This window comes from Trichoderma citrinoviride (genome assembly GCF_003025115.1).
Source record: "Trichoderma citrinoviride strain TUCIM 6016 unplaced genomic scaffold BBK36scaffold_12, whole genome shotgun sequence".
NCBI lineage: Eukaryota > Fungi > Ascomycota > Sordariomycetes > Hypocreales > Hypocreaceae > Trichoderma > Trichoderma citrinoviride.
In genome coordinates, this window is record NW_020194720.1 from 1,116,390 (window position 1) to 1,138,230 (window position 21,841).

Below are 21,841 nucleotides of genomic sequence, written 5' to 3' on the forward strand. Positions count from 1 at the left end.
GAAAAGAAATGAATTGATGGGTATCAACTTGACGAAGTTGTGCTTGCCGTTTCATCAGTACTGCCGCGGCGATCCTCGCTTGACACCTCCGTATCTCGCTCGAGGGGCTGGCTGGTCAGGCGCAGCTTCTCGTCCAGCAGAGTGACCAGTCTTTCAGAGTATTGGTCCAGGAGTCCGCTCAGGACAGTTTCGTTCATCGCCCTGCTCCTAATGGCGCGGTCGCCCAGCGCGGCCGCAGTGAATCGCAGTTCTTGATCGAGTTCGCCGAGGGCATCTGGATTGATGGGCTCAGCCGATGTGAGCTTCTTCCGGTACGCTCTCAAAGTACGACAGGTTTGTTCCGTCGCTGTGTTCAGCGAGGCGTTTCCGCGAAGGTTGGGAGCCGAGCTCTTCTTACGCGCGGCGTGACCCAGGACCGGTAGCGAAGGCCTACGAGACAGCCTGGCCCTTGGGCTCAGGGGAGGGCTGGAGGCATTCGCGTCGTTTGTCTTTCGACGCGAAGGAGTGTCGTCCATGGTCCGGCCGCTTCCAGGGCTTATCTGCGACGGCGTCTTGGAGCCAGGGGTGTTGGAAGACAGATTGAGTCGGGAAGTGCGCTTCCGGACGGTCCGAGACTGCGTTGGCGGTGGCGGCGAGGTGCGCTGACCCGTTGAGTTTTCGCGTGGGCGTTGAAACTCTGCCAGCTCGGCCTTTGACAGGACTTTCCGCAGCGGAGGCCTGCCCGAAGTTGCTTCTCTCGCCGGTGATGACTCCCTGCTTCTAAGCCTCTCATGCACATCGAGGCACCATATCATGATGGTTCCATCTGCCGCAACGCTCACAACCTTTCTGCCTTCCTCACCGCCGTCAACAAATGCCACCCCGTTGATGGCCTCGGTATGGCCCCACTCCCGATCCAAGAATGCCCCGGAGATAGAGTCATAAAGTCGAATGGACTTGTCGGTGTTGGAGGCGGCCAGCAAGAAATCGGAGTCTCTGGGCGCGCCCTGCTCGATTGAGAGAGATTCAAGAACCGCGGATTCTATGCCGCTCTCGTCCATGCACTTGAAGCAGTTGATCGGTCGCCCTGTCAAGATGTCGTATTGGCAAACAGATCGGTCCAGCATAGAAACAAATACGGTCCGGCTATCCAAGCTCGCAGTCATGGAAGTCGGCGACGCCTTGAGGGAGACCACCTTTGAAGGGATGGCCGCTATCGCGTCGGGCTCCCCTTCCTTGGTCACCAGGTCGTGAATATGCATCGTGCGGTCCCAAGCGCAAGTGAGTACCTTGTCATCCGATGGCACAAGCACCTGTACGACCCGTGAAGCGAACTCGATTGTCTGGAAATGCTCGATATTGCCGCCCGTACAAGAGCGATGAAATAGCTGCGCCGTGCGGTCCCTACCGCAACAAGCCATGAGGAATCTCGCGTCATCTTCGTACAGGCTGATGGATGTGCAATCAGCTGAGTGAGCCTTGGTATCGAGCAGACAATCTCCAGTTACTGTGTCTGTAACTCTCAGTACGCCGAGGCGATCGGCTGTGGCCAGGAGGCGCCCGCTTTTGGAGATCTTGACGCAGGTCAACTGATTTGCCGGCTCCACGCTGGGATCCGGCACGTTCAAGCCTTCCAGCGGCACAACGATGGTCTCTTTAATCCGGCCATCCAGGTCCCAAAATGTCACTTTCCCCGAGTATGACCACGTCAGAAAAGCCGCCTGCACCTCATTAAGCCTATCCATGGCACAGATACCAGCAACCGGATCTCCATGGCCCGGAATATTGATGTGCAACGATGGCTCCGCCGTTTGACCCGGTACGTAGTCCAAGTCCCAAACGTCAATTGACCCTTTGGCGTCGATGGTAACCGAGTTGTTTGTCATGAAGCCCAGAGCCACCAAGCCAACCGAGGTCTTTGAGGTGCCAGTAACGCAATCCTTGCGCCCGTCCATAAGCCCAGCAACGTCGAGCTTGGTGAAATTGCCGTCTTTTCCGCCAACGTAGGCCACATTGTCCCGGATTTGAATGGTTGATATGAAGAAATCAAGGTTGAGGATGGAAACGACTTTCATCTGCCTGTCATCACCTTCCAAGATGCACACATCGCCCGCCTCGGTGCACATGATGAGGCGGCTGCCGTCCACCGCCGCGCAGCTAAATGTAGCTTCCAGAAGACCCCCTAAGATAATGTTCCGGCCAGGCAATGTCTTTTGAGAAGTCGGCGACAGGGGAGGGTGCTCGACTGGAAATTTCGGTTTCATCGGAGAGATGCCGGCGTTTTCATCAATCTTCCACATTTTGATATGCCGGATGCCGAGAGTAATGAGGGAGTTGCCTAGCCACACCATATCCTTGACGTAGGACGTGCACCTGTTCTGCTGGAACAGCTTCGTCTGGCCGTTGCGGGAGTCGACCTTCCAGACATACAGAAAGCCATCGTTGGCGGCACCGAGAGAGGCGAGATACTTGGAGTCGGGAGACCACGCAACGGCGTTGACGCCAAACGCATGCTCGCTGATTGATACGAGAGGAATGTCGGAAGATGAATCCTGGAGGCTAAAGATCAAAACGCGGGGCGCATATCCAGTCTCGCCCACAGCCAAATACTTGCCATCCGGACTTAGACTGAGGCACGTGGCTGCCTTGATGCGCTCGCGGCTGGTCCACGTTCTAGGCATTCCATCAGCCCAATCAGGCGCGCCGTGAGAGTCTCGGTAGCCGGCGGCCACACGGTTCCGGCTGTCATTGGCCTTTGGGGTGGTCGTCGCCGTCGTTGTCGGTGTAGAAGGCGCGTTTGGCGAGGCGTAGAGGGAGGCAACATTGGGGCGGGCTCGGTAGAATCGCTGGGTGTACTGATCGGCGTCGACACGGACAACCACGACGGCACCGCCAGCGGTGTAGGCGAAGCTGGCGCCGACGGCGTCAAAGGCGGTGGGCGAGCGGCATGTGGTGCCGACAACCCTCTTGAGCGAGAGGCGGGAGTCGAAGACGGGCCGGCCGCGCAGCGGAGACCTCGGGCGTCGGGTGGTGAGAAAAGGTGAATTGGAGGGAGTGAGCTTCAGCCGGTTGCTGGAGGGAGTCGCCGTCATCCTGCCGCCATGGACAGTAAGACGAGGCAATGGTTTCACGATATGGCGGAAGGTCGTCGGGTGATCATCGAGACGGGGAAGCCGCTCAAATGGGAGACAAGAACAGCCGGCAGGGAAAAGGAAGAGAAGATATGAAAGCGAGGAGAAGAGTGTAAAGGACAAAAAAATAGAAGCAATAAAGAACAAAAAGTATGCGTTGTGTGTTGGGCCGACGATGCCCTGCCGGGGTCGTTGGGCAAAGCGAACCGCTGGATCGGGTAGGACGAATGAGAAAATGACGTTGCAGCTGTCTGATGCGGCCTCAAGCTCTGCCCAGTGACAGCGGCTTGGTCAAGATGGTTGAAGAAGGCTGTTCATTGGGGTCGGTCAGCGCATGTTCAATGTTGGATCCAGCGTCTGTTCATCCGGTATCCATCCGTCTGCTCTCCATCCAGCGGGGCAGTTGAGGGCACGGCGCTGCACGGCGCATGGCTAGGTAGGGTTTTGGCTCCAGACTCACAGTGACTATGAAGAAGAAGAGGGACTGAGAGGCATCGCCAGAGTCGACTCGAGATCCGGTGTGTTGAAGCAGAGCAGTGGTACGAGGCTCAGGCAAGATCTGACCTCGAAACCCCGAGCTGAGATTCAGGCACAAAACAGCCTCTCTCCTCACCGGCCCTGTTGCCTCTGGCACGGTACCTGGATGTGACCTGTGCCTTTCTTTTTGTCGGACTTCCCTTGTAAGTACAAGGCAAGGTATTGAAGAGTCCCAAGCAGGAGCGCCTCTTGCCGGCGCCACTGCAGCCACAGCTTGGGGAGTCAAAAATAGAAGAAAATGGAGAAAGTGTAGAAAAAAGCAAAGAAAAAGAAGATTGAAAGACGAGCTGTTTCTGCAGGTCGACAAGCTCCAGCGGCTGCAGCGGTACGAATGACCTTGGGTACGCTGACGGGAAGAGTTTTGTTAGCAGCTGCCGTCGTGACTTTGGTGCTCCGGGGGTTCTGTGGAGCGCCGCTTATAAACCTGCAAGGGGTCTGGTCTCCAGACAGTCAGGAGAGCCGCCAGTGGCAGTCGACTTCAATGTTCCAGTGAATCAGTGGAGAGGCGGGAGCGCTGGAAGCCCTGAAGCAGCCCGCTGGGGAACCCCGAGAGTCCTGTGCTAATCAGGCAGGGGTGGAGCGCGGTGCTGAAGAGGGCCGTTCGAAGACCAGCCCTGGAGCAGAGTTGATCGAAATGGACAGCCAAGAAGCCCGAGAGGACGCCCAATAAAGCATCCCTGTTGCTGGGAGACCAGAAAAGGAGATGGGCGAGGCGCTAGCGAGCTACCCTTGCTGCGCTTTGTTCCTCTTCCGGCAAGGGCTGGTGGTGACGGCTGGTTGATGCCAGAGCAGATGGATGGAATGTTTAAATGAGGTGCCAGATTATGGGCGAGTTGAGGTAGACCTTGTGAGGAGATACCAGTCGTGTACTTGTATCAATGTTCTACAACGCAATGAATTGCGATATGACCTTGATGCCATTCAGTGTAGCCTCTGGTTCCCTCCGTTTCGAAGCTACTTGTGCTTCATCTCCAAGATAACCCTCCGCAACACGCAGCGTCAACACCATCACCAACCCGCCCAATCTCTCCAGGCAACAGGCCAATCTCGTGGCACCTCCAGTTCCCACAGCCAATGTCGTTTCTGCAGATTCCACGCCCCCAATTGTAACCAGATGCCTTACACAGGCGAACAGGTACCTCCCCATAAATGCGGCAGCATCTCAGTTCAGCCCCCCCAGGTGAGGCTGGTACATGTACATCGAACAGGGCCCGTCGTCATTTCACGGCTGTGTCAATGACGCGCTCTTCTCGTTTAGCATCTCACCCATACACACTGCACGTCTTATATTGCGGAGATTATGTGTGTATTGCCATCCTTGTCAGTGCACAAACCGCCTGCCAGCAGTAGCATCTCGCAGGACCCGGTCGAATCTTACAATCACGCGGCCAACGAACCCGCTCTCGTCCGTCCTTCTTTGGGCCATTCGACTTACACCAGGTCACGGTTATCGTGAGCTGAGAAATCTCCCCGGCTTAAACCACCAACCACAAGATCAACACTCGAGACGTCCGCTTCCACACTAGTTCTATTGCGCCGTCACCATTCAGAAGCCCGATGGTCAAATACTAAGTACTACTATCTCAATCCCATTGCAATTTGCTTTCTTTTTTACCCGTTCCCCTGCCCGTTCCCCCCTTTTCCCTATTTCCAGCAATTGCCCATGCACCAAATCTCATCACGCCTCTTAAAAGACTTTTACGAAGCTGTAATCTCTTCATCCTCCCGGCCCTACACATGGATATGCGCCACACAGCTCCGTGTTTTCGCCTGCAATTGACATGTCCCTTACCCCAAGCAGTACATATGTCCCCCCGTAGAACCGCTTCAGGTTATAAGGACTCGCATCTCTCTGGACTTCCCCCTTCAAAGTGACAACAGCCTCTTTCGTAGATCTGAATGTCTGGGTAGATCACAAGCGAGGCACTGTTACCAGACTCAATAGGTACCTCGAGCAGATAGGGAAGTACAAGACGTCCGTCAGATGTGATGAGTCAGTACCGACCTGGATCGAATGTAGATGTGTTTCCGCAAGGTTCATGTAAGCACGATCATCGTCCAGATCTCATCCCGACCTGTACTCTCAGGGCTCACCACGATCCAAACATCAACAATTACGTGACACTCAAACGATGCAGCACAGCAGCTCTTAAGTTCTCCCCCTCCCATTCAGTACTCCGACCTTACCTCTCGAGAAGTCTCCCCGTGCACAGCTGTTTCTCAGCTTCCTCTTCACAATCTTCAAAAGTCAGAAAACCCCCCTTCGTAGACTCCCCAAGATCCCATCGCCCGGCTCTTCGCTTGGATGGGAACCCGCTTCCCCGGCCCTGGTGGATGCAGTCTCCGACATACATACCTACCACATATGCCTTGCATTGTATTACGCATGTCGCATACTTTACAAACACTGGAATCCCACGCATGTCATAGTACGGTAAAATCATATATAGTCTTTTTTTTCTTCTTTTCCTTTTTCTCTTTCCCCCGGCCATCGTAGGAGGTTGGTGACGAGCTCAAAGAAGCGATATAGGACAGCTGCGGTTCAATGAACAAAAAGGGGAAGAAGATTGAATACAGAATGGCCTTCTTTTTTTCGCACCAACACCATGACTTTAGCCCCTCCCTCGCATCTAGATGACTATTGACTGTTGTACAAGCTTTTTACGCCATGATATCTTCCTCCTTCTATACACGCAGACCCAGCTCCTCAGCATAAGGCAGCACAAACAGGTCACCAACGGTAGAGACGGTTGCCTTTCCGTCGAGGAGAGCCTTGGCAGTCTATAAAGTCTATTAGTCAAGTTCAAAGAGATAAAAGAGGGCTGAGGAAGAAAACTCACCGTCTTCAGCTTATCGGCAGTGACGGCGTCCAGAGACTTGGCCAGGGCAGGGAGGTCCTGGACCTTGCCGCTGTGGACAAGGGAGGTACCCGCCAGCAGGACGCTGGCGCCACGGGTCTGGGCCTTCTCGAGAAGGTTGAACTTGGCGTTGGCGACAGCCTTGGCCACGTCCTCCTTGCTGACGTTGCCGGCAGCAACGGCCTTGAGAGCCTTGACCGTCTCCTCAGCAGCCTTGCGGACAGAGGCAGCAGCACCAGACAACTGGATGGTCAGAAGGCCAGCGTCGGAGTAGGCCTGGTTGGAAGCACCGACAGAAAGGCCAGAGGTTCCAGCAGTGGCCTTGGCCAGCAGGCTGAAGCCAGGGGTCCACTTGATGGTGGACTGGCCGCCGAGGAGAGTCGCCAGAACCTCAATCTCGGGCTTGGAGCCGGCGTTGTCGGAACCGGGGAAGGCAATCACGACGGCGTTGCCAGCAGGGTGGCTGGTTCGCTGCTCACCACCATAGTACTTGGTGGCCTCGGTCTTGAGCGTCTGGCCGCTGCGGGCAGCAGCAGGAACGGTCTTGAAGAACTGGTCGACCCACTTGGACACGTTCTGGGCACCGGCGCCGTCGGCGACAACGGCAATGTTGGGCTTGGAGTAGACAACGTCGGCGAAGCTGGAAACGTACTCCTCGTTGACGTACTTCTGGAAGGGGGTCGAGGCGGAGGGGTTCAGGGCGGCACCGAGGCCATTGTGGAAGGCGACGGCGTGGGCGTTGTCCAGGGCAAGGCCGGCCACATCGGCGTTGACGGCAGCCTTCTTAAAGGGCAGAACTCGCTCAATCTCCTCGTGGAACTCGTGAGCTGTATAGAGTAAAAAAAACATGGTTAGTCTCTCATCGTGAAAAGCATCACCTCGTTTTTTCATTCTTTCCAAATTTTGCGAACCGGCCATCTCTTACTGGTATACTTGGTCTGGGACACAACCTCGGCCAGGAGCTCGGCGAAGTAGGGCAGATCGTCGCGCAGGAAGCTGGCCTGGATGACGAGAGCCTCACGGGTGTGGGACGCTTCCAATTGGCCTCCGAGAAGCTCAGACTCGCGGTTGATGCGCAGGGCAGATCGTCGCTGGGTAGTCTAAGAGTTGGCGATGTAAAATTAGCTCAAGCTGCGCCAACCAGCAGGGAAGATGCGCCCTTGCCTTGAAAGCGTACTGCTCCAGGCCGTACGTCAGGCCGGGCAGCGGCTGGTAGCGAGTGCCGGCCTTGGCCACAACCGCCAGCGTCGTGGTCGGGCCGTGGGTGTCCTTGGAGGCAACCTTGAGGCCGCTGATGTCGGCAGTCTCGTACGATCCGGTGGGAGCAGCGGCGGCGGCAGCGAAGCCGCGGCGAGACACGGCGCCTGACCGGCGAGCGGCGTGCTGCACGCTTTTCGAGAGAGCCGACCTCGAGATCATTGTCGGGGGGTGATGGCGTAGGCAATTGACGGTCCTTGAGGCGTCGTGATGGAGCAATGGGTCGTCGCCGAAAAAGAAGTGCCTCGTCGTGCAGCAGCTACCCGTCTAATTTTCGGCTCCCGGGAGGTTGAGCGCGTCACGTGATGCCCCGCGGATATCCAGCTTTTGGCTGCTTCGCCCGAAAGTTGCCTCTTGACGTCGGGTTTGTAATCCGTTTTTCGTTATTAGCCCGCCGTCCAGTTTCTGGGTCTCTTCTTTCTCGTTTCCTTTTCCTCTCTATTCCTTCTTCTAATATTCTCAGATCATGGCGTCCCTTAACATGCAGAGAACAGCGTCGCGATTCGTCGCCGCTGCAGTGTCCAGGCCGCTGCCCGCCTGTCAAGTCAGAGCCGCGGCATCAAGATGGTCCTCTCGGCGGCATCTCAGCACCGGCGTCCGGATCCCGGTCATTGCCGCATCACGGCCTCAGTCTAGGAAGACGCAGCGATTAGTACCGACCGGCGTGCGAACAATCTTCATCCAGACGGAAAGCACACCGAATCCGGACGCTCTCAAGTTCCTGCCGAATCACCGCATCATCCCGGAAGACATGTCCACGCCGTTTATAGAATACATGAACCCGCGCGCTACGATATCCCCGCCGCATCCCTCGCCTCTGGCTGCGAAGCTCATGAACATTGATGGCGTCACGTCCGTCTTCTATGGAACCGACTTCATCACCGTGACCAAGGCCAGCGATGCCAACTGGGCTCATGTGCGACCCGAGATCTTCGCCCTCATTACCGAGGCCATCACATCTGGCGAGAAGATAGTCAATGTCGTGGAGCGCAAGGCGGATGAGGCTGGCCAGGCGGCGGCGGAAGAGGACAGTCTGGCATACAACGAAAATGACAGCGAAGTGGTGGGCATGATCAAGGAGCTGCTGGAAACGAGGATCCGACCGGCCATCCAGGAAGACGGTGGTGACATTGAGTTCCGGGGCTTCGAGGATGGTCAGGTGCTGCTGAAGCTGCGCGGGGCTTGCCGAACATGCGATTCAAGTACGGTCACTCTGAAGAATGGCATTGAAGGCATGCTGATGCATTATGTGAGTTTTTTTCGACTTATGTCACGTTCTGAAGGTTGTTACTGACCGTCGGTTCCTTTGCCGCATAGATTGAAGAAGTAAAGGGAGTAAAGCAGGTCTTGGATGAGGAAGAGGAGATTTCCCTGCAGGAGTTTGCCAAGTTTGAGGAGAAGCTGAAGCAGCAACGGGGGTCAGCCGAGGCAGCATGAAGCTTGAACGGCTGTTGAGCTGGTGCTCTGTCTCTTCCCAAAGGCAGTCTGTATAATACATAGAGGGGGAGATGGCATGTAAAAGTCCCAAGTAAAACCGATACCCATCACACACACACACACCACATGCACAGCTGTAAAATACGAATACTTCGTAGAGGCAATTCCTCCGTATTTGATTGTCATTATTCAAGATTCTTGGGTGAGCGCATTCGTATCCGAATAATGCGAGTTGAATCCTCTATGTGAGTCTGCCAAAAGATCATCACAAGGTGAGGCTCTCTTCAGCCATGAGCCCAAGTACCTGTAGCTGCTCTGCCACCAAAAGTTGGGCTAGGCGAGAGTGGGCGGTACATGCTGTGCGGCTGCCCCACCTTCCCTTTTAGCTCACCATCGCCCGCAAGAAAAAAAATGGCCCAGGCCAATCTTGCAGCTCGCAAAACACATCACTAACCCGTCAACTTTTTTTTCCCCTTCGCTTCAGCATCTTCGCTTCGCCAAACCCGACAAGTCTGCGCTTTTCTGTCCTTTCCACCGCCCTTTCCGTTCTCCTCAAGCATCGCGAGACCGGGATCTGGTGCGGCGCAAGTCAATGACTTGGAGGTAGCACCTGTGGCAGCTCTAGAGATAGTGAGAGGATCTCTAGGAGCAAGCAATGTTCGTCGTTAGTCACACTCACGCTGTGCCGTTTGTATCGAGGAAGAGGAGAGCAATTGGTGGCTAATTCGGCGATTCATCCAGACAAAACATGCGGCGGAGCTTTGCGCTCTCCTAGTCAGTGATCTCTATGGCGAGCTTCCTTCGGTATGTGAGACATGGTCGTCCATTGGCGCTGTACTACGGCTTCAGCATTATCGGTATCTATTGAGAGGCTGACTCTGTCCCTTTCTTCTCACCCACTTGCAGCGAATCCTCGCCGCGCTCTTCACCAAGGGCCGATCCACCATCGCGCAGCTCGGGCTCTACACGCAGCTCGGCCCTCGCCAGATTCGCAATGGCCTGGGCGTCCTAATCCAGCAGAACCTGCTATACCACGACACAAATCCCGATACCAAGCGCACCACGTATGACGCCAATCCCGACGCGTGCTACAACCTCGTCCGTTTCGGCAAGATCTTGGAGATGATTGAGAGCCAGTATGGGACGGCGGAGCGCGACCTCGTCCAGACACTGTTGCTTCTTGGATACGCGCGAATCGCCGAGCTGACGCACGCCTACGTATCCCGCGCCCCGACATCCAACGGGCATGCCAACAGCAATGGCGTGAACGGGGCCGGCTCCGGTCTGATTCAGTCCGAATCCGAACTGCACAATGTGCTGAGCCACCTGATCCGATGCGACATCATTGAGACAGTTCGGCCGCAGTCGTTCCGCGACCCCAGGGATGTTTACCACGAAATCGAGGCCGAGGTCACCAAGACAGCACCCGGCGAGAAGGCATCCAAAACAAAAATAGACCAGCAACGGCAGATTATGGAGCAGTATCGATCGTTTATAGAGCAACCCAAGGCCTTGAAAAGGCAGCTTGACCAGTTTGGAGGGCCCGTAACGAAGCGACGGAAGCTCGGCAATGGATTCGGCGAAGAGGATAGAGCGATGGATGACGATACGCCTCCTCTTAATGTGAGCCTCACTCCCTCATTGATACTGCTGTATCTTTCTAACTTAAATCTTCAAAGCCAAACGTTGTTGTCAGGGTCAACTACGAGAAATGCCTGGTGGAGCTGCGCAGTCACCGTCTGGCTGCCTTCGCCAAGGACACTCTGGGAGAAGTTACCGGCGAGGTGTATCGCACGCTACTGGGCCTCCTTACTTCAGAGATGTCCAGGTGCCGGCCAGATCCTTTCCTGGGCGAGGACTCGATTCAGCAACAAGCTGCAGCCACGACAATGGACGTCTACGAGCATCTCGACGAGAATATCAATGTCGCGGCGGGGATAGGCAAGGCTCCAAAGGACAAGATCGATTACCAAAGCGCAGAGAAGATTAGAACGGCGCCCGCTGGAAACGACATGATCACCGAAGACTCGGATGAGGAGCCGTCGGGAGGATTTGATAGTGATGACGACTCGGATGACGGGGGCAGAAACGGGGCCCTATCCCGGAGATCTCGATCTGTGTCCAAGCCAAATGGAGGCCGACCGATGAAGGTGACGTTTGAGGATACAGCGACATCGTCCGATAACCGCTTAGATCAAATGCGTCAGCATCTCTTGCTATTGGCAGAGAGTAAGCACCGCTTTGTTCGCCATTGCGGAACGCAGGGCCGCGGGCAGTGGACGGTGGATTTCGACCAGGTGATGGAGCGTCTTCGTGAGTTGGAGCTGGATGCATTCATTGAACAGTCCTTTGGAAGACATGGACTCCGCCTGACTCGTATACTGCGGGAGAAGGGCAAGCTGGACGAGAAGATGCTGCCCTCTGCTGCGCTGATGAAGAAGACGGACGTGCAGGCCAAGATGCTTGCCATGCAGATGGCTGGGCTGGTGGACATTCAGGAGGTTCCCAAGGACAACACCAGGCTGGCCAACCGCACGCTTTTCTTCTGGTTCTTTGACCGGGAGCGATGCCAGGCGCACATCCTGGACGACCTGTACAAGGCCATGGTGCGCGCTCTGCAGGTGCTGCAAGTGGAGAGGCATCGAGAACGCAACATCTTGTCGTTTGTGGAGAGAAAGGACGTCATGGGCAAGGAGGAAGAAGTGATGACGGCGGAGCATTACAACAAGTACAACCGGCACCTGGAGGAGCAGAATAAGCTCATTGGACAGGTGATGAGACTGGAAGAGATGGTGTCTATATTCCGGGACTACTAGAGGCATTGAGCAATGCAATTACTTGACAGGATACTTGTACTACTGCAGATGGTTTTCCAAAGTATGAAGAAAGGTCTCTATGGACAATGTGGACAGAGCTCCAGCTACGATAATAGTGGGGGGATATTAGCTGTGGAACAATCTGCAGCCATTGATCTTTTCATCTTATCAGATCGTTACTGTGCAATCTATTATTATTGAGTAATAGTGGAAAAGAAGCATGCCGTGGGACTGTCTGTGCATTGTCGTTGCTCGGCTGTTAAGCCGCGGCTGAGAGAGTTGACTCAAATATCGTCTATAGGACCTCGGTCTTATAACGAGCCAAGAGTCCCGATGCAATGCGGCTGTCACATGAGTTGGTCGTCAATTATTGAACGGCCCGGATAACCGTATCGACACAGAATTTGGATCTTCATTTCCTTCGTTTGTCTTTATTCTCTCTGTCTTCTCCGAATTTCGTTCCATAGCCCTATGTGATATCCTGCGAAACCAGAGGTAATTCTCCAGGGTAAGCATCACCCAAACACCAAGACTGAACCACCAAAAAAAAAATCTCCAAAAAATCGTCCGATAACCCGCAGTCAATATTACCCCTCCAAATTGAAAATAGCCCCGCTGAGACTAGCTAGCCGCGCCGAAAAGTTTCTCGCGTTCCCGCCGAAAATCGGTCCAGAAGACGGTAACAGTCAATTCGGTGGACCTTGACATTCAATTCCTTATCGGCAGTCTCTGAATCGTCATCAGATAATATCGCGAGAAGTGCTGGTGCGCAAAAAAAAAGTTTCCACAACACACAACCGAGCTCCTCTTGTTGATTTCTTCAGGTTGCGGTTCTCTTTTTTTGGGGCGAGATTGTGACACCGGTCTTGAATTGTTATTTCTCTCCTCTTCATTGTCTATTGTGTAATTCTTCTCTGGGATTTTCCTTCTCTGTTCTTCGGATTCCAAAGTCGCGACAATGTCACCTCCCGCTGCTGGAAGCTCCAAGGAGTCAAACCTGGCTCGCCTGCTCGGATCAGGTATTCTATTACTTCCTCTTCCTTTTCATTTGTCCTGATTCTTGCGCGCGGCTCAATTTGCGTCGAGAAGCTGTGTGCTGATGGATTGATTCTCAGGTTCCGCTGGTATCTCCGAGCTGGCGATTTTCCACCCCGTATGTCGCTGCCTGGAGTCATGTCGCAAAAGGGCCTGTATCCTTCTAGAGCTGACGAATCTTCCTCCTGTTGCGCTGAATAGGTTGATACCATTGCGAAGCGATTGATGAGCAACCAGACCCGAGTAAGAAACGCCATTCACCAGTCTCCATCCTCCAAATTTGCGATAAGACCCAACGAAGCCGAGTGAAGCCATGGAAGACTGACCCATCATCCCGTTTTCCACCAGGTCACCTCCGCAAGCCAATTGAACCAGGTCATCTTCAAGGACAAGGCCTCGGCCCCTCTGGGACGCAAGTTCGTCTCGCTGTTCCCCGGCCTGGGCTACGCCGCCGGCTACAAGGTGCTGCAGAGGATATACAAGTACGGCGGCCAGCCCGTCGCGCGCGACTTCTTGGGCAAGCACTACGGCAAGGACTTTGAGAATGCGTTTGGCAAGAAGACGGGCAAGGCCATTATGCACTCGACCGCTGGCAGGTAAGGGGCACTCTGAAGAGAAGAGGGATGTGATGGATGGAGAAGAGTTGTTGCTGACGTATGTTCTTTCGGGGCGACACAGCTTGATCGGTATCGGAGAAATCGTCCTGCTGCCCCTCGACGTGCTCAAGATCAAGCGCCAGACGAACCCCGAGGCCTTCCGCGGCCGTGGCGTCCTCAAGATTGTCGCCGACGAGGGCTTTGGCCTGTACCGAGGCTGGGGATGGACCGCCGCCCGAAACGCCCCCGGATCTTTCGCCGTAAGCCACCCCTCCCAGTTTCTACATCCTCAATCCTATCAAGTGTTAGCTCTCCTAACGAAAAGCATCACAGCTCTTCGGAGGCTCCGCCTTCGCCAAGGAGTACCTCTTTCACCTCGAAGACTACAACAAGGCCACCTGGTTCCAGAATTTCATCGCCTCCATCGCCGGCGCCTCGGCCTCGCTCGTCGTCTCCGCGCCCCTCGACGTCATCAAGACCCGCATCCAGAACCGCAACTTTGAGAACCCCGAGAGCGGCTTCCGGATCCTGACCAACATGGCCAAGAACGAGGGTCTGCCGAGTTTCTTCAAGGGCCTCGTTCCCAAGGTACGAAAAAATCACAACACGAGTAAATCTATGAGCGAGACTGACATGATGTTTCCTTTGCAGCTGCTCATGACTGGACCTAAGCTGGTCTTCTCTTTCTGGCTCGCCCAGACTTTGATCCCTGCTTTCGATGTCATGTTCAGCAAATAGACCAATCAGAAATGAACCTCCGGGTTACGCAAAGACGACACCCATACATCATGTATCATCTACGAAAACAACGACAAACGAATTGATAAAGAGAGAGGAGCGAACAATTGATAAGAAAAGAGCGAGACAAAGCGAGACGGATCTTCATATGCAAAAGAAAAAAAGGAGAGAGGGAGGGGGAGGATATGCTAGAAGTCTGGCGTGTTTGGGAGGTTTACAAGGGGCGCCGCTGGGCTCGGGACGGCATGTATAGAAAAAAAAATGGAAGACGACGACGAAAGGAAACGCACTCTGCTCTGTTGTAGAATTAGATTTCCCCTGGTATTATTAGTTGTTTAGCGACGAAGAAACACACAAAAAAAGACATCATCACATCCAAAGCCATGAATGATGATGAATATTCCAGTCATTGATAAGCGTCCAAACGTTCAAAGAACCCATTTGCTCGCAGATAAACGCGCACAGGGCACCGGGCATCTCCACCAATCCCGCGAATCCAACCCGCGATAATCCCAGTTCCTCTCCCCTCCCAATCGACAACCGACCTCAACAGGGAAACGGTTGACGTGGCGCATATCCAGTTCCTGATTCGCGTTAAAGCCATCAACCGAAGCCAGAGCCAATGGATGTGCCTTGTTTTCTCTTTTTCTTCTCCAACCCCCCCCTGTTCACAGCATTGTCTGCACTCGCAGCCTGGACGTTGCCCATTGCCCTGGTTCGCTCCGCGTTGCCCGGCAACCCGCCAGTGGCGCAACAAACAAAAACACCCCCTGTCGATTTCGCCCGCCTTCGTGACGAGCCCATCCGCCCAAGCGCTTCCCCATCTAAAAACCAACCACCACCGCAACTTATCAGCGATCTGTTTTTATGAAACACCAGCAGTTGTGAAGGCTGTCCGGAAAAGCATCTTCGGGTGTTTACAGTGTCAACACTGGACAACTGCTCTTCTCTTTATTTTCTCTTACCCAAGTACCTATTTTCCCTCTCCCTTCGCAGCAGGCTGCAACCCGCGATATATATTTTATATCCGGCACAGGAGTCCCACCCGAGCTTCTCTTGGAGTCGCACTCCATATCCCTTCCTAGCTCGTGTCGTCGTCGGCGGAGCCCAATTTGAGACTGGAGTGAATCGCTTCGATTGACCAAAAGGCAGGGCGCATTTCTGGCCATCTGCACGCTACTACATTCCACCCGAGGCGTCGAAGCATGCCATATAGTGAACGACAAGGCTCTTTCGACGGAGAGCCCTACCTGAGACATCAACATTCAGCTTCCTCGGATCGAGGACTCATCCCAATGTGCGTACTGCCGCCCTCTTTCACCGCATCTCGCGCCCGCAAGCCGCCATGATGTTCTGGCGTCAGTTAACCCGTAGCAGGTGGGACAGTTCAGATCCCGAGCGCGCGCCGCCGCCGCTCCCCCTCAACCCTCAGTCGCCCAAGATGGCCACGCGCACGAGCACATCGCCGTACCCAGTGTCGAGCGCCATCCAGTCCGCCCACGCCGCGCTTAGTGAGCGCGTGAGGGACAATCACGGCACCCATATGCCGCCGCCGGTGCCCAAGCGCGTCAACGACTCGTCGCCCGACAGATCGCTCGCCAAGGGCGTCGGCCCTCACCGCAGGTTGCAGTCGATGCAGTCGGGCTCCGTGCGAGACATCAGCCTCATGCTGGAGAACAACTCGAGCTCCCCGAGCGTGTCTCCCACCAAGTCGTACGAGAAGCTGGAGAGGAGCACCAGACCGTCCACGCCGCCGGGCCTCAGGGAGAGCACTTCCTTCGAGACTCGTACTGGTGCTGGTATCTACGACAAAGAGATGAACATGTCCGCACCGTCCTTGTCAACCAGCCTGACGCCCATTGTTCGACCAACCGTCCGTCGACCGGCGCCGCAAAGCATCCTGTCCGAAAACACTCCGCCTGTCTCCTCGACCATGCTGGCCTTGCAGAGCATGCCCGGCAGTTCGCCCACCAAGGAGACGGAGCCACCGCTCTCCAACATTACGAATAGCGCAATGGGTGGTGCCAAGGGAGGGGCAACGATGGATAGTCTGGCATCGCAAATCCTCAGTCTCACCAGCATCGCGAGCTCCCTTCAAAAGGAAATGGCAGCTCTCAGCCGACGCAGCAGAGACAACGCCACCGATCTGCTCAGCCTCAAGGAGGCCACTAACACTCGAGACGAGGATATCAGAAAGAGTCTCAGGGACTTGCTGGGGAACATCCAGGATACCTCGGCCAGGATCGTCCACAGAGATTCGTACAACGGCTATTTCCTTGATAACAAGCCTCACCCGACCTCACCCAACAGCGGGCGAACGTATCAGATGCCCCGAATCCCTTCGCCCAAGAGCTTTGCTGAGTCTATCGATCGCGCATCCATGAGCACACCATCGCTTGTTGGCGGCGACAACTCGGGCGCAACTTCTATTCTTCTTCTGGAGAAGATCCTTCGTGGCCTGGGAACCAAGGATGGACAGGAATCACTCCTCAGCCATCTTCTCGAGCTCTCTGACAAGCTTTCAGGCATGGCGACAGCTGCCAAGGTGGAGGAGCTGGTGAATTTCGTCCGCGCGCAGACGGAGAGTGCCATGGTGTCCGCCGCCACTCCTGGTTTCGCCCCGGGCCACTCCCGGAGATTCAGCCTGGAGCACAACGAGGGCCACCTTCCTCACGGCCCTAGCCGTGCCATTGCTCCGCGCACGCTCAACAGCTTGGATAGTGCCCGTCGAGGCCCGGCATCCCAAGGTATCCTCAACGACGACGTCATTAACATTATTCGCTCTGTCAAGGATAGCGTTGCAGCCAGCGGCGGTCTCACGGCAGAGGTCAAGGCGCTTGTCCGAGAACTCCGTGGCGAAGTCTTGGGTATGGGCCGTGAGCTTGGAAAAAGGCTAGAGAACGTTGGCAGAAAAGCTGGAGATAATACCGAGCCATCACCCTCGGCTAGTAAGGATGAGGTTTCGCGGGTTATTGACGAGGGACTTGAGCAGATGAAGGAGCAGCTTAGCCATGTCCTCACGGAGCATCGCCGCCAGTCTCAGGCATCCGCGTCTCTGCAAAAACTCACCATTGACTACCAAGAGATATACACTGCTCTCAGGAGCGCCCTCAAGGACATTGAGGCCGCCAAGGAAATGCCAGACTTGAGCAGAGATGACGTCCTCGAAGCTGTCCGTGAGGCTTGGGAGAATTACAAGCCCGAGATTGAGGTGCAGCAGATTGGGCTGGAGAGAGACGAAATTCTGGAATGCCTGAAGGAGGGTCTTCAAGAGTACCAGAGTCGCAACCAGTCGCCCCCAGCAGCTACGAGAGACGAAGTTTTGACGGCTGTGGTCGAAGGCCTGAAGCACTACGTTCCCCCCCAGATGGACACTCCGGCATCCATGTCTAGAGACGAGATTATCGAAGCCGTCCGTGAATGCCTGGAGGAGTTCGAGTTTCCCGTGGCCCCATCCACTATTGGAAACGAATTGACTCGCGAGGACATGCTCCGCGCAGTGAAAGAGGGCCTCAACGACCTGGATCTGGGCAAGAGCAGCGCTCTTGTGCCGGCTCGCAACCATGACGAGATCAGCACCAAGCTCCATGAGCTGATGGACTTTATGAAGCTGGAGTTTAGAACGCTCTCGGACGTGAACAAGGAAAGCATGGCTGCCAGCAGTCGCGAAACTGAGCAGCTCCTGGACGCTACCAAGGACGGTCTTGAGAATCTTCGTGTAGCCATCGAACGTTACGTTGACCGCGCTACCGGCGTGGCTAGCCAAGAAGACTTCCTCGAGGGCCTCCTGAAGAGCATGGAAGAGTTCAAGGAGGAGGTTTCCTCGCTCGTGTCCAAAGCCAACGCGACTTCTCGAGAACAGCTTCAGACGGAGCTGGAAGGACTTCGCGACGTTGTCCACTCATCCATGGTCCCAGCCGCTCCTATGTCGCAACCACACAACGACGAGCTCCTCGACGCTTTGCGAAATGGCCTGAGCAACCTTCGACAGGAGATCCTCCGACCACGACCCGAGACCAGCGAGATCTTGGACGCTCTCAATGACGGCCTGAACGACATTCGAGCTGGCATCGACAGAATTACCAACAAGCCAGTCGATCTCACTGCAAACGATGAGATCCTCGACGCTCTCAAGGAAGGCCTGGACGGCGTAAGGTCGGACATTGGCACCATTCGCGACTCGAGCAACGATAGAGCTGTTGCCATTCGTACCGTTGGTGGCGGCGAGCACGACAACGAGATGGCGATTATCCCTGCTGATATGGCTAAGCATGATGATATCAAGAATCTCGAAATCTTAATTACTCAGCTGCGGGCCAAGATCGAAGAGCTTGACCCAGCTAAAGCTTCCTCTGCAGCTGCTGCTGCAGCGGCCCCCAAGGTGGACCTGTCCCACCTGGAGACCATGCTTCGCGATGTCCAGAGGGGTGTCGACGAGCTCAAGTCCCGCGCGCCAGTGGTGGTTCAAGCAGCGTCATCGGCTGGTAAGTCGGAGCACGACAAGGAAGAGTCCGAGAAGCCAAAGGAAGGGGAGGACTACGTCATGAGGAGCATTCCCTCCATCTTCACTAAGAGTGGCGGCAACCCGACAAAGGAAGACGTTGCTGCCATCGAGAACATCCTGCGCAACACCAAGTCCCGTGTTGACCATCTGATTGATGGTGATCAGGCAGTGCGCAGGGAACATATCGACACTCTGGAGTCGCTCATCCTGGAGTCCCGAGAGGCCATTCGATCCGTCAACAGGCAGCTTGAAGACATCCCCAACCTGTTCCACAAGGATGACTTTGCCAAACTCACGACGATTATCACATCGCTCGCCGAGGGCCTGCAAGACATCAAGGAACATGCCGAACGAGAGGCTAAGAGCCCCGAAAAGGTCAAAAAGTCGGACGTTCACGCTGTCGAGACTGTTGTGCGTGAGATCAAGACTCTGGTGGACGGCATTGCAGTTGCGGATTTCGCCACGATTACTACCCGCGATGACCTCGGCAAGCTTGAGGCCGTCATGAAGGAAACCAAGGAAACGTTTGACAACTACCACGAGGCCTCGTCAAAGGCGCTCGTCGAGCGCCAGTCCGACATTGTCGGCGTGAATGACCGCATCTTTGAGGTCAAGACGTTTCTCGAAGAGTTTCAGACGGAGATCAGTAACAAACTCGTGGATGGCTCTTCTGGCATTGAAGGCATCAGTCAGCTGCTCAAAGCCGTGGGCGAAAAGATTGACAAGAACGAGACTGTTGCCGGAGATGTCAAGGACATGTTTGAGGTCATGAAGAGCGAGTTTGAGATTTCCAAGGAGGCCATTGCCGGGTCCCGGATCGAGTCCAACGAGAAACTCGACGAGGTCACGCAAAACATCCGCGCCAAGATTGACGACAAGATCAGCGAGGTCCTGGCTAAGAATGAGGCGCTCCGGATCATGATGGATGAGAAGTCGCAAGCCGCCGAGGCACGCGAAATCGTGACCGAGTCCGCGGTGGCGGGCACCAAGGCCGTCGCCGACGAGCTAAAGTTGCTGATCGATACCCTCGGGTCGACCGTGACCGACTCCCTGGAGAAGATGGAGGAGGCCTCCAAGATTGTCTTCACCAAGGTTGAGGAGGTGGCTGTTCGCTCCGAGGAGACTCACAACGAAGGCAAGGTCGATCACCAGCAGACGCGCGACCAGATTCAGGAAGCCGTAAGCAAAGTCCAAGGCAGTGTCAGCGAATACCAGCCCCAAATCCTGGAGGCAGTCAAGAGCATCCTTGGCCTCGTCGGAGATCACTTTGAGCACTCCAAGAGCATCCGGGACGAGGTAGTCGCGGCTATCCCCACGGAGCAGACGTTCAAGGCCATGATGCCCGAGAAGTACGATGACGCCGAGGTTCGCGAGAAGCTGGACAAGATTGTGCAGCACAACGATGCTGCAGCCCAGGCGCTGCTCCAGCTACAGACTCTGGACAAGGTGCACCAGTCCGTCGTCGAGACCGCTGCCGAAGTGTCCGATTTCCTGTCCAAGCAGACGAAGCACATGGTGGATGAGCGCGACAACCGCGCTCGGCTCTTGGAAGAGACCAAGCTTGCTCTTGAGCGAGCCAGCACGGAGAGGGAGCACGTTGAGCTTTCCGTCAAGAACCTAAAGGAGGAAGAGGAGTGGTTGCGACGGAGCGTCTTGTCTCTGCGTAACGAGCAAGAGGGCTTGATGAAGCAAAAGACTCGTCTCACGGGCGATGTCTCTGCCCTTGAGACGGCGCTGCGCCTGCGCAAGGAAGAGCTCCAGGAGATGGAACTCCGCGCTGAAGGCCTTGAACGACGCATCTTCAATGGGGTCATGGATCACTCTCGGGTGCTCCTTTTCGGCAAGAAGGCCAAGGGCGGCGCAGATTCCATGAACCGCAAGCGGGTTAAGAAACCCGCTGGCGAAGACGGCTCTTCGTCTCCACGAGCCATTCCGACGCATCTCGCTGCGGCAAGAAACCCCATGGCGCCCTCGCAGATTGGGACTGCGCGACGTATTGCGTCTCTCAGTCAGATGGCGAACAACGTGGCGTCGGCACCCATCACGAGAAGCCATAGCGTGAAGACACCGAGTGTTAGTGTCAACGGCCATCGGAAGCGCAGCTGGGGAGGCACGGCGCAGAAGAGTGGGCTGAGCGAGGAGCACAAGGAGAACCTGGGGATGGACGAGGCGGTGGAGGAGCTCGACGAGGGCGACATGGTCAACGTGACGCACGAGTCTGCGGTTGATAACGCAGCAGGCGATAGCTCCGAGTACGAGGAAGAGATTGACGATGATGACGACGAAGACGTTGATGCCCGGGGGAGACACGAAGAGAGCGACGGGACGCAGAGACGACGCATCAGCAAGGGCAGCTCTGCGTACGAGGACGACGAGGGCTCCGGAAGCGAGTACGAGGAGAGCATTGATGGCGATGACGAGCCTCACGCTGCCGTGGTTGTTCGATGAAACGGACGACGCTTGTTGAGATGATGATGATGATGGTGGGCTTCTGAGGAGGGTTGTGATTTAATCGGATTGGTTGGCCTGGAGGCAATTGTTTGTTTTTTCTAACACCCTTTTTGTTTGGTTCTTTGCCTGCCTTTGCTTGTTTTTGTCTTCTTCTTTCTTCTTCTACTGCCGATTATTGCTTAGCACGATGGATAGTTATGATTCGACATGAGAGCCGCTGTTTGATACCTGTATGTAGCTTTGAACGATAATTGACAGTCACTTTATATTACTATTCTTGTGTGGATGCCTGTTGTGAATGGATTGGGATTCGAGATTGTTTGTCTGTACCGGATGGAAGGGGGGATGAGGTATTGCTGATGAGGATTACGTGTGTTTAGTCGAGAAAGGGGTTTGTGAAGCCATCTCGCTCCTGTATATTGTAAGGTAACATCTCGCTCTTGTATATAGTAAGGTTATGAACGTTGCTTGACAGGTAACTGAACCATCCAATATCAGTGCC

At 55.1% G+C, this 21,841-nt stretch overlaps 6 protein-coding genes across 6 annotated transcripts; 4 read left to right on the top strand and 2 right to left on the bottom strand.

The window, feature by feature from the left end:
* Nucleotides 1–23: 23 nt before the first annotated feature.
* On the bottom strand, nt 24–3,071 carry BBK36DRAFT_1125810 (WD40 repeat-like protein; the record flags this gene model as incomplete). Its single annotated transcript, XM_024891316.1, has 1 exon — nt 24–3,071. One exon carries the CDS (start codon nt 3,069–3,071, stop codon nt 24–26), a length of 3,048 nt encoding a protein of 1,015 aa, XP_024747226.1.
* Nucleotides 3,072–6,332: 3,261 nt separating this feature from the next.
* BBK36DRAFT_1171353 (LuxS/MPP-like metallohydrolase) lies at nt 6,333–7,924 on the bottom strand (the record flags this gene model as incomplete). Its single annotated transcript, XM_024895560.1, has 4 exons — nt 6,333–6,428; nt 6,488–7,332; nt 7,431–7,605; nt 7,670–7,924. 4 exons carry the CDS (start codon nt 7,922–7,924, stop codon nt 6,333–6,335), a joined length of 1,371 nt encoding a protein of 456 aa, XP_024747227.1.
* A 304-nt stretch (nt 7,925–8,228) lies between these two features.
* Nucleotides 8,229–9,314, top strand: BBK36DRAFT_1136231 (HIRA-interacting protein 5; the record flags this gene model as incomplete). The annotated part of the gene is made up of 2 exons (XM_024892915.1): nt 8,229–9,011; nt 9,080–9,314. 2 exons carry the CDS (start codon nt 8,229–8,231, stop codon nt 9,197–9,199), a joined length of 903 nt encoding a protein of 300 aa, XP_024747228.1. The 3' UTR covers nt 9,200–9,314.
* Nucleotides 9,315–9,725: 411 nt separating this feature from the next.
* Nucleotides 9,726–12,179, top strand: BBK36DRAFT_1136232 (RNA polymerase III subunit). Its single transcript, XM_024892916.1, has 5 exons — nt 9,726–9,863; nt 9,941–10,003; nt 10,106–10,822; nt 10,879–12,057; nt 12,156–12,179. Exons 1-4 carry the CDS (start codon nt 9,855–9,857, stop codon nt 12,013–12,015), a joined length of 1,926 nt encoding a protein of 641 aa, XP_024747229.1. The 5' UTR covers nt 9,726–9,854; the 3' UTR covers nt 12,016–12,057; nt 12,156–12,179.
* A 794-nt stretch (nt 12,180–12,973) lies between these two features.
* Nucleotides 12,974–14,384, top strand: BBK36DRAFT_1143614 (mitochondrial carrier; the record flags this gene model as incomplete). The annotated part of the gene is made up of 7 exons (XM_024893611.1): nt 12,974–13,034; nt 13,131–13,168; nt 13,252–13,293; nt 13,399–13,646; nt 13,729–13,906; nt 13,980–14,234; nt 14,298–14,384. 7 exons carry the CDS (start codon nt 12,974–12,976, stop codon nt 14,382–14,384), a joined length of 909 nt encoding a protein of 302 aa, XP_024747230.1.
* Nucleotides 14,385–15,542: 1,158 nt separating this feature from the next.
* On the top strand, nt 15,543–21,437 carry BBK36DRAFT_1136233 (hypothetical protein). Its single transcript, XM_024892917.1, has 2 exons — nt 15,543–15,681; nt 15,762–21,437. Coding segments are annotated over exons 1-2 (5,577 nt in total). The 5' UTR covers nt 15,543–15,679; the 3' UTR covers nt 21,337–21,437.
* The last annotated feature ends 404 nt before the right edge of the window (nt 21,438–21,841 follow it).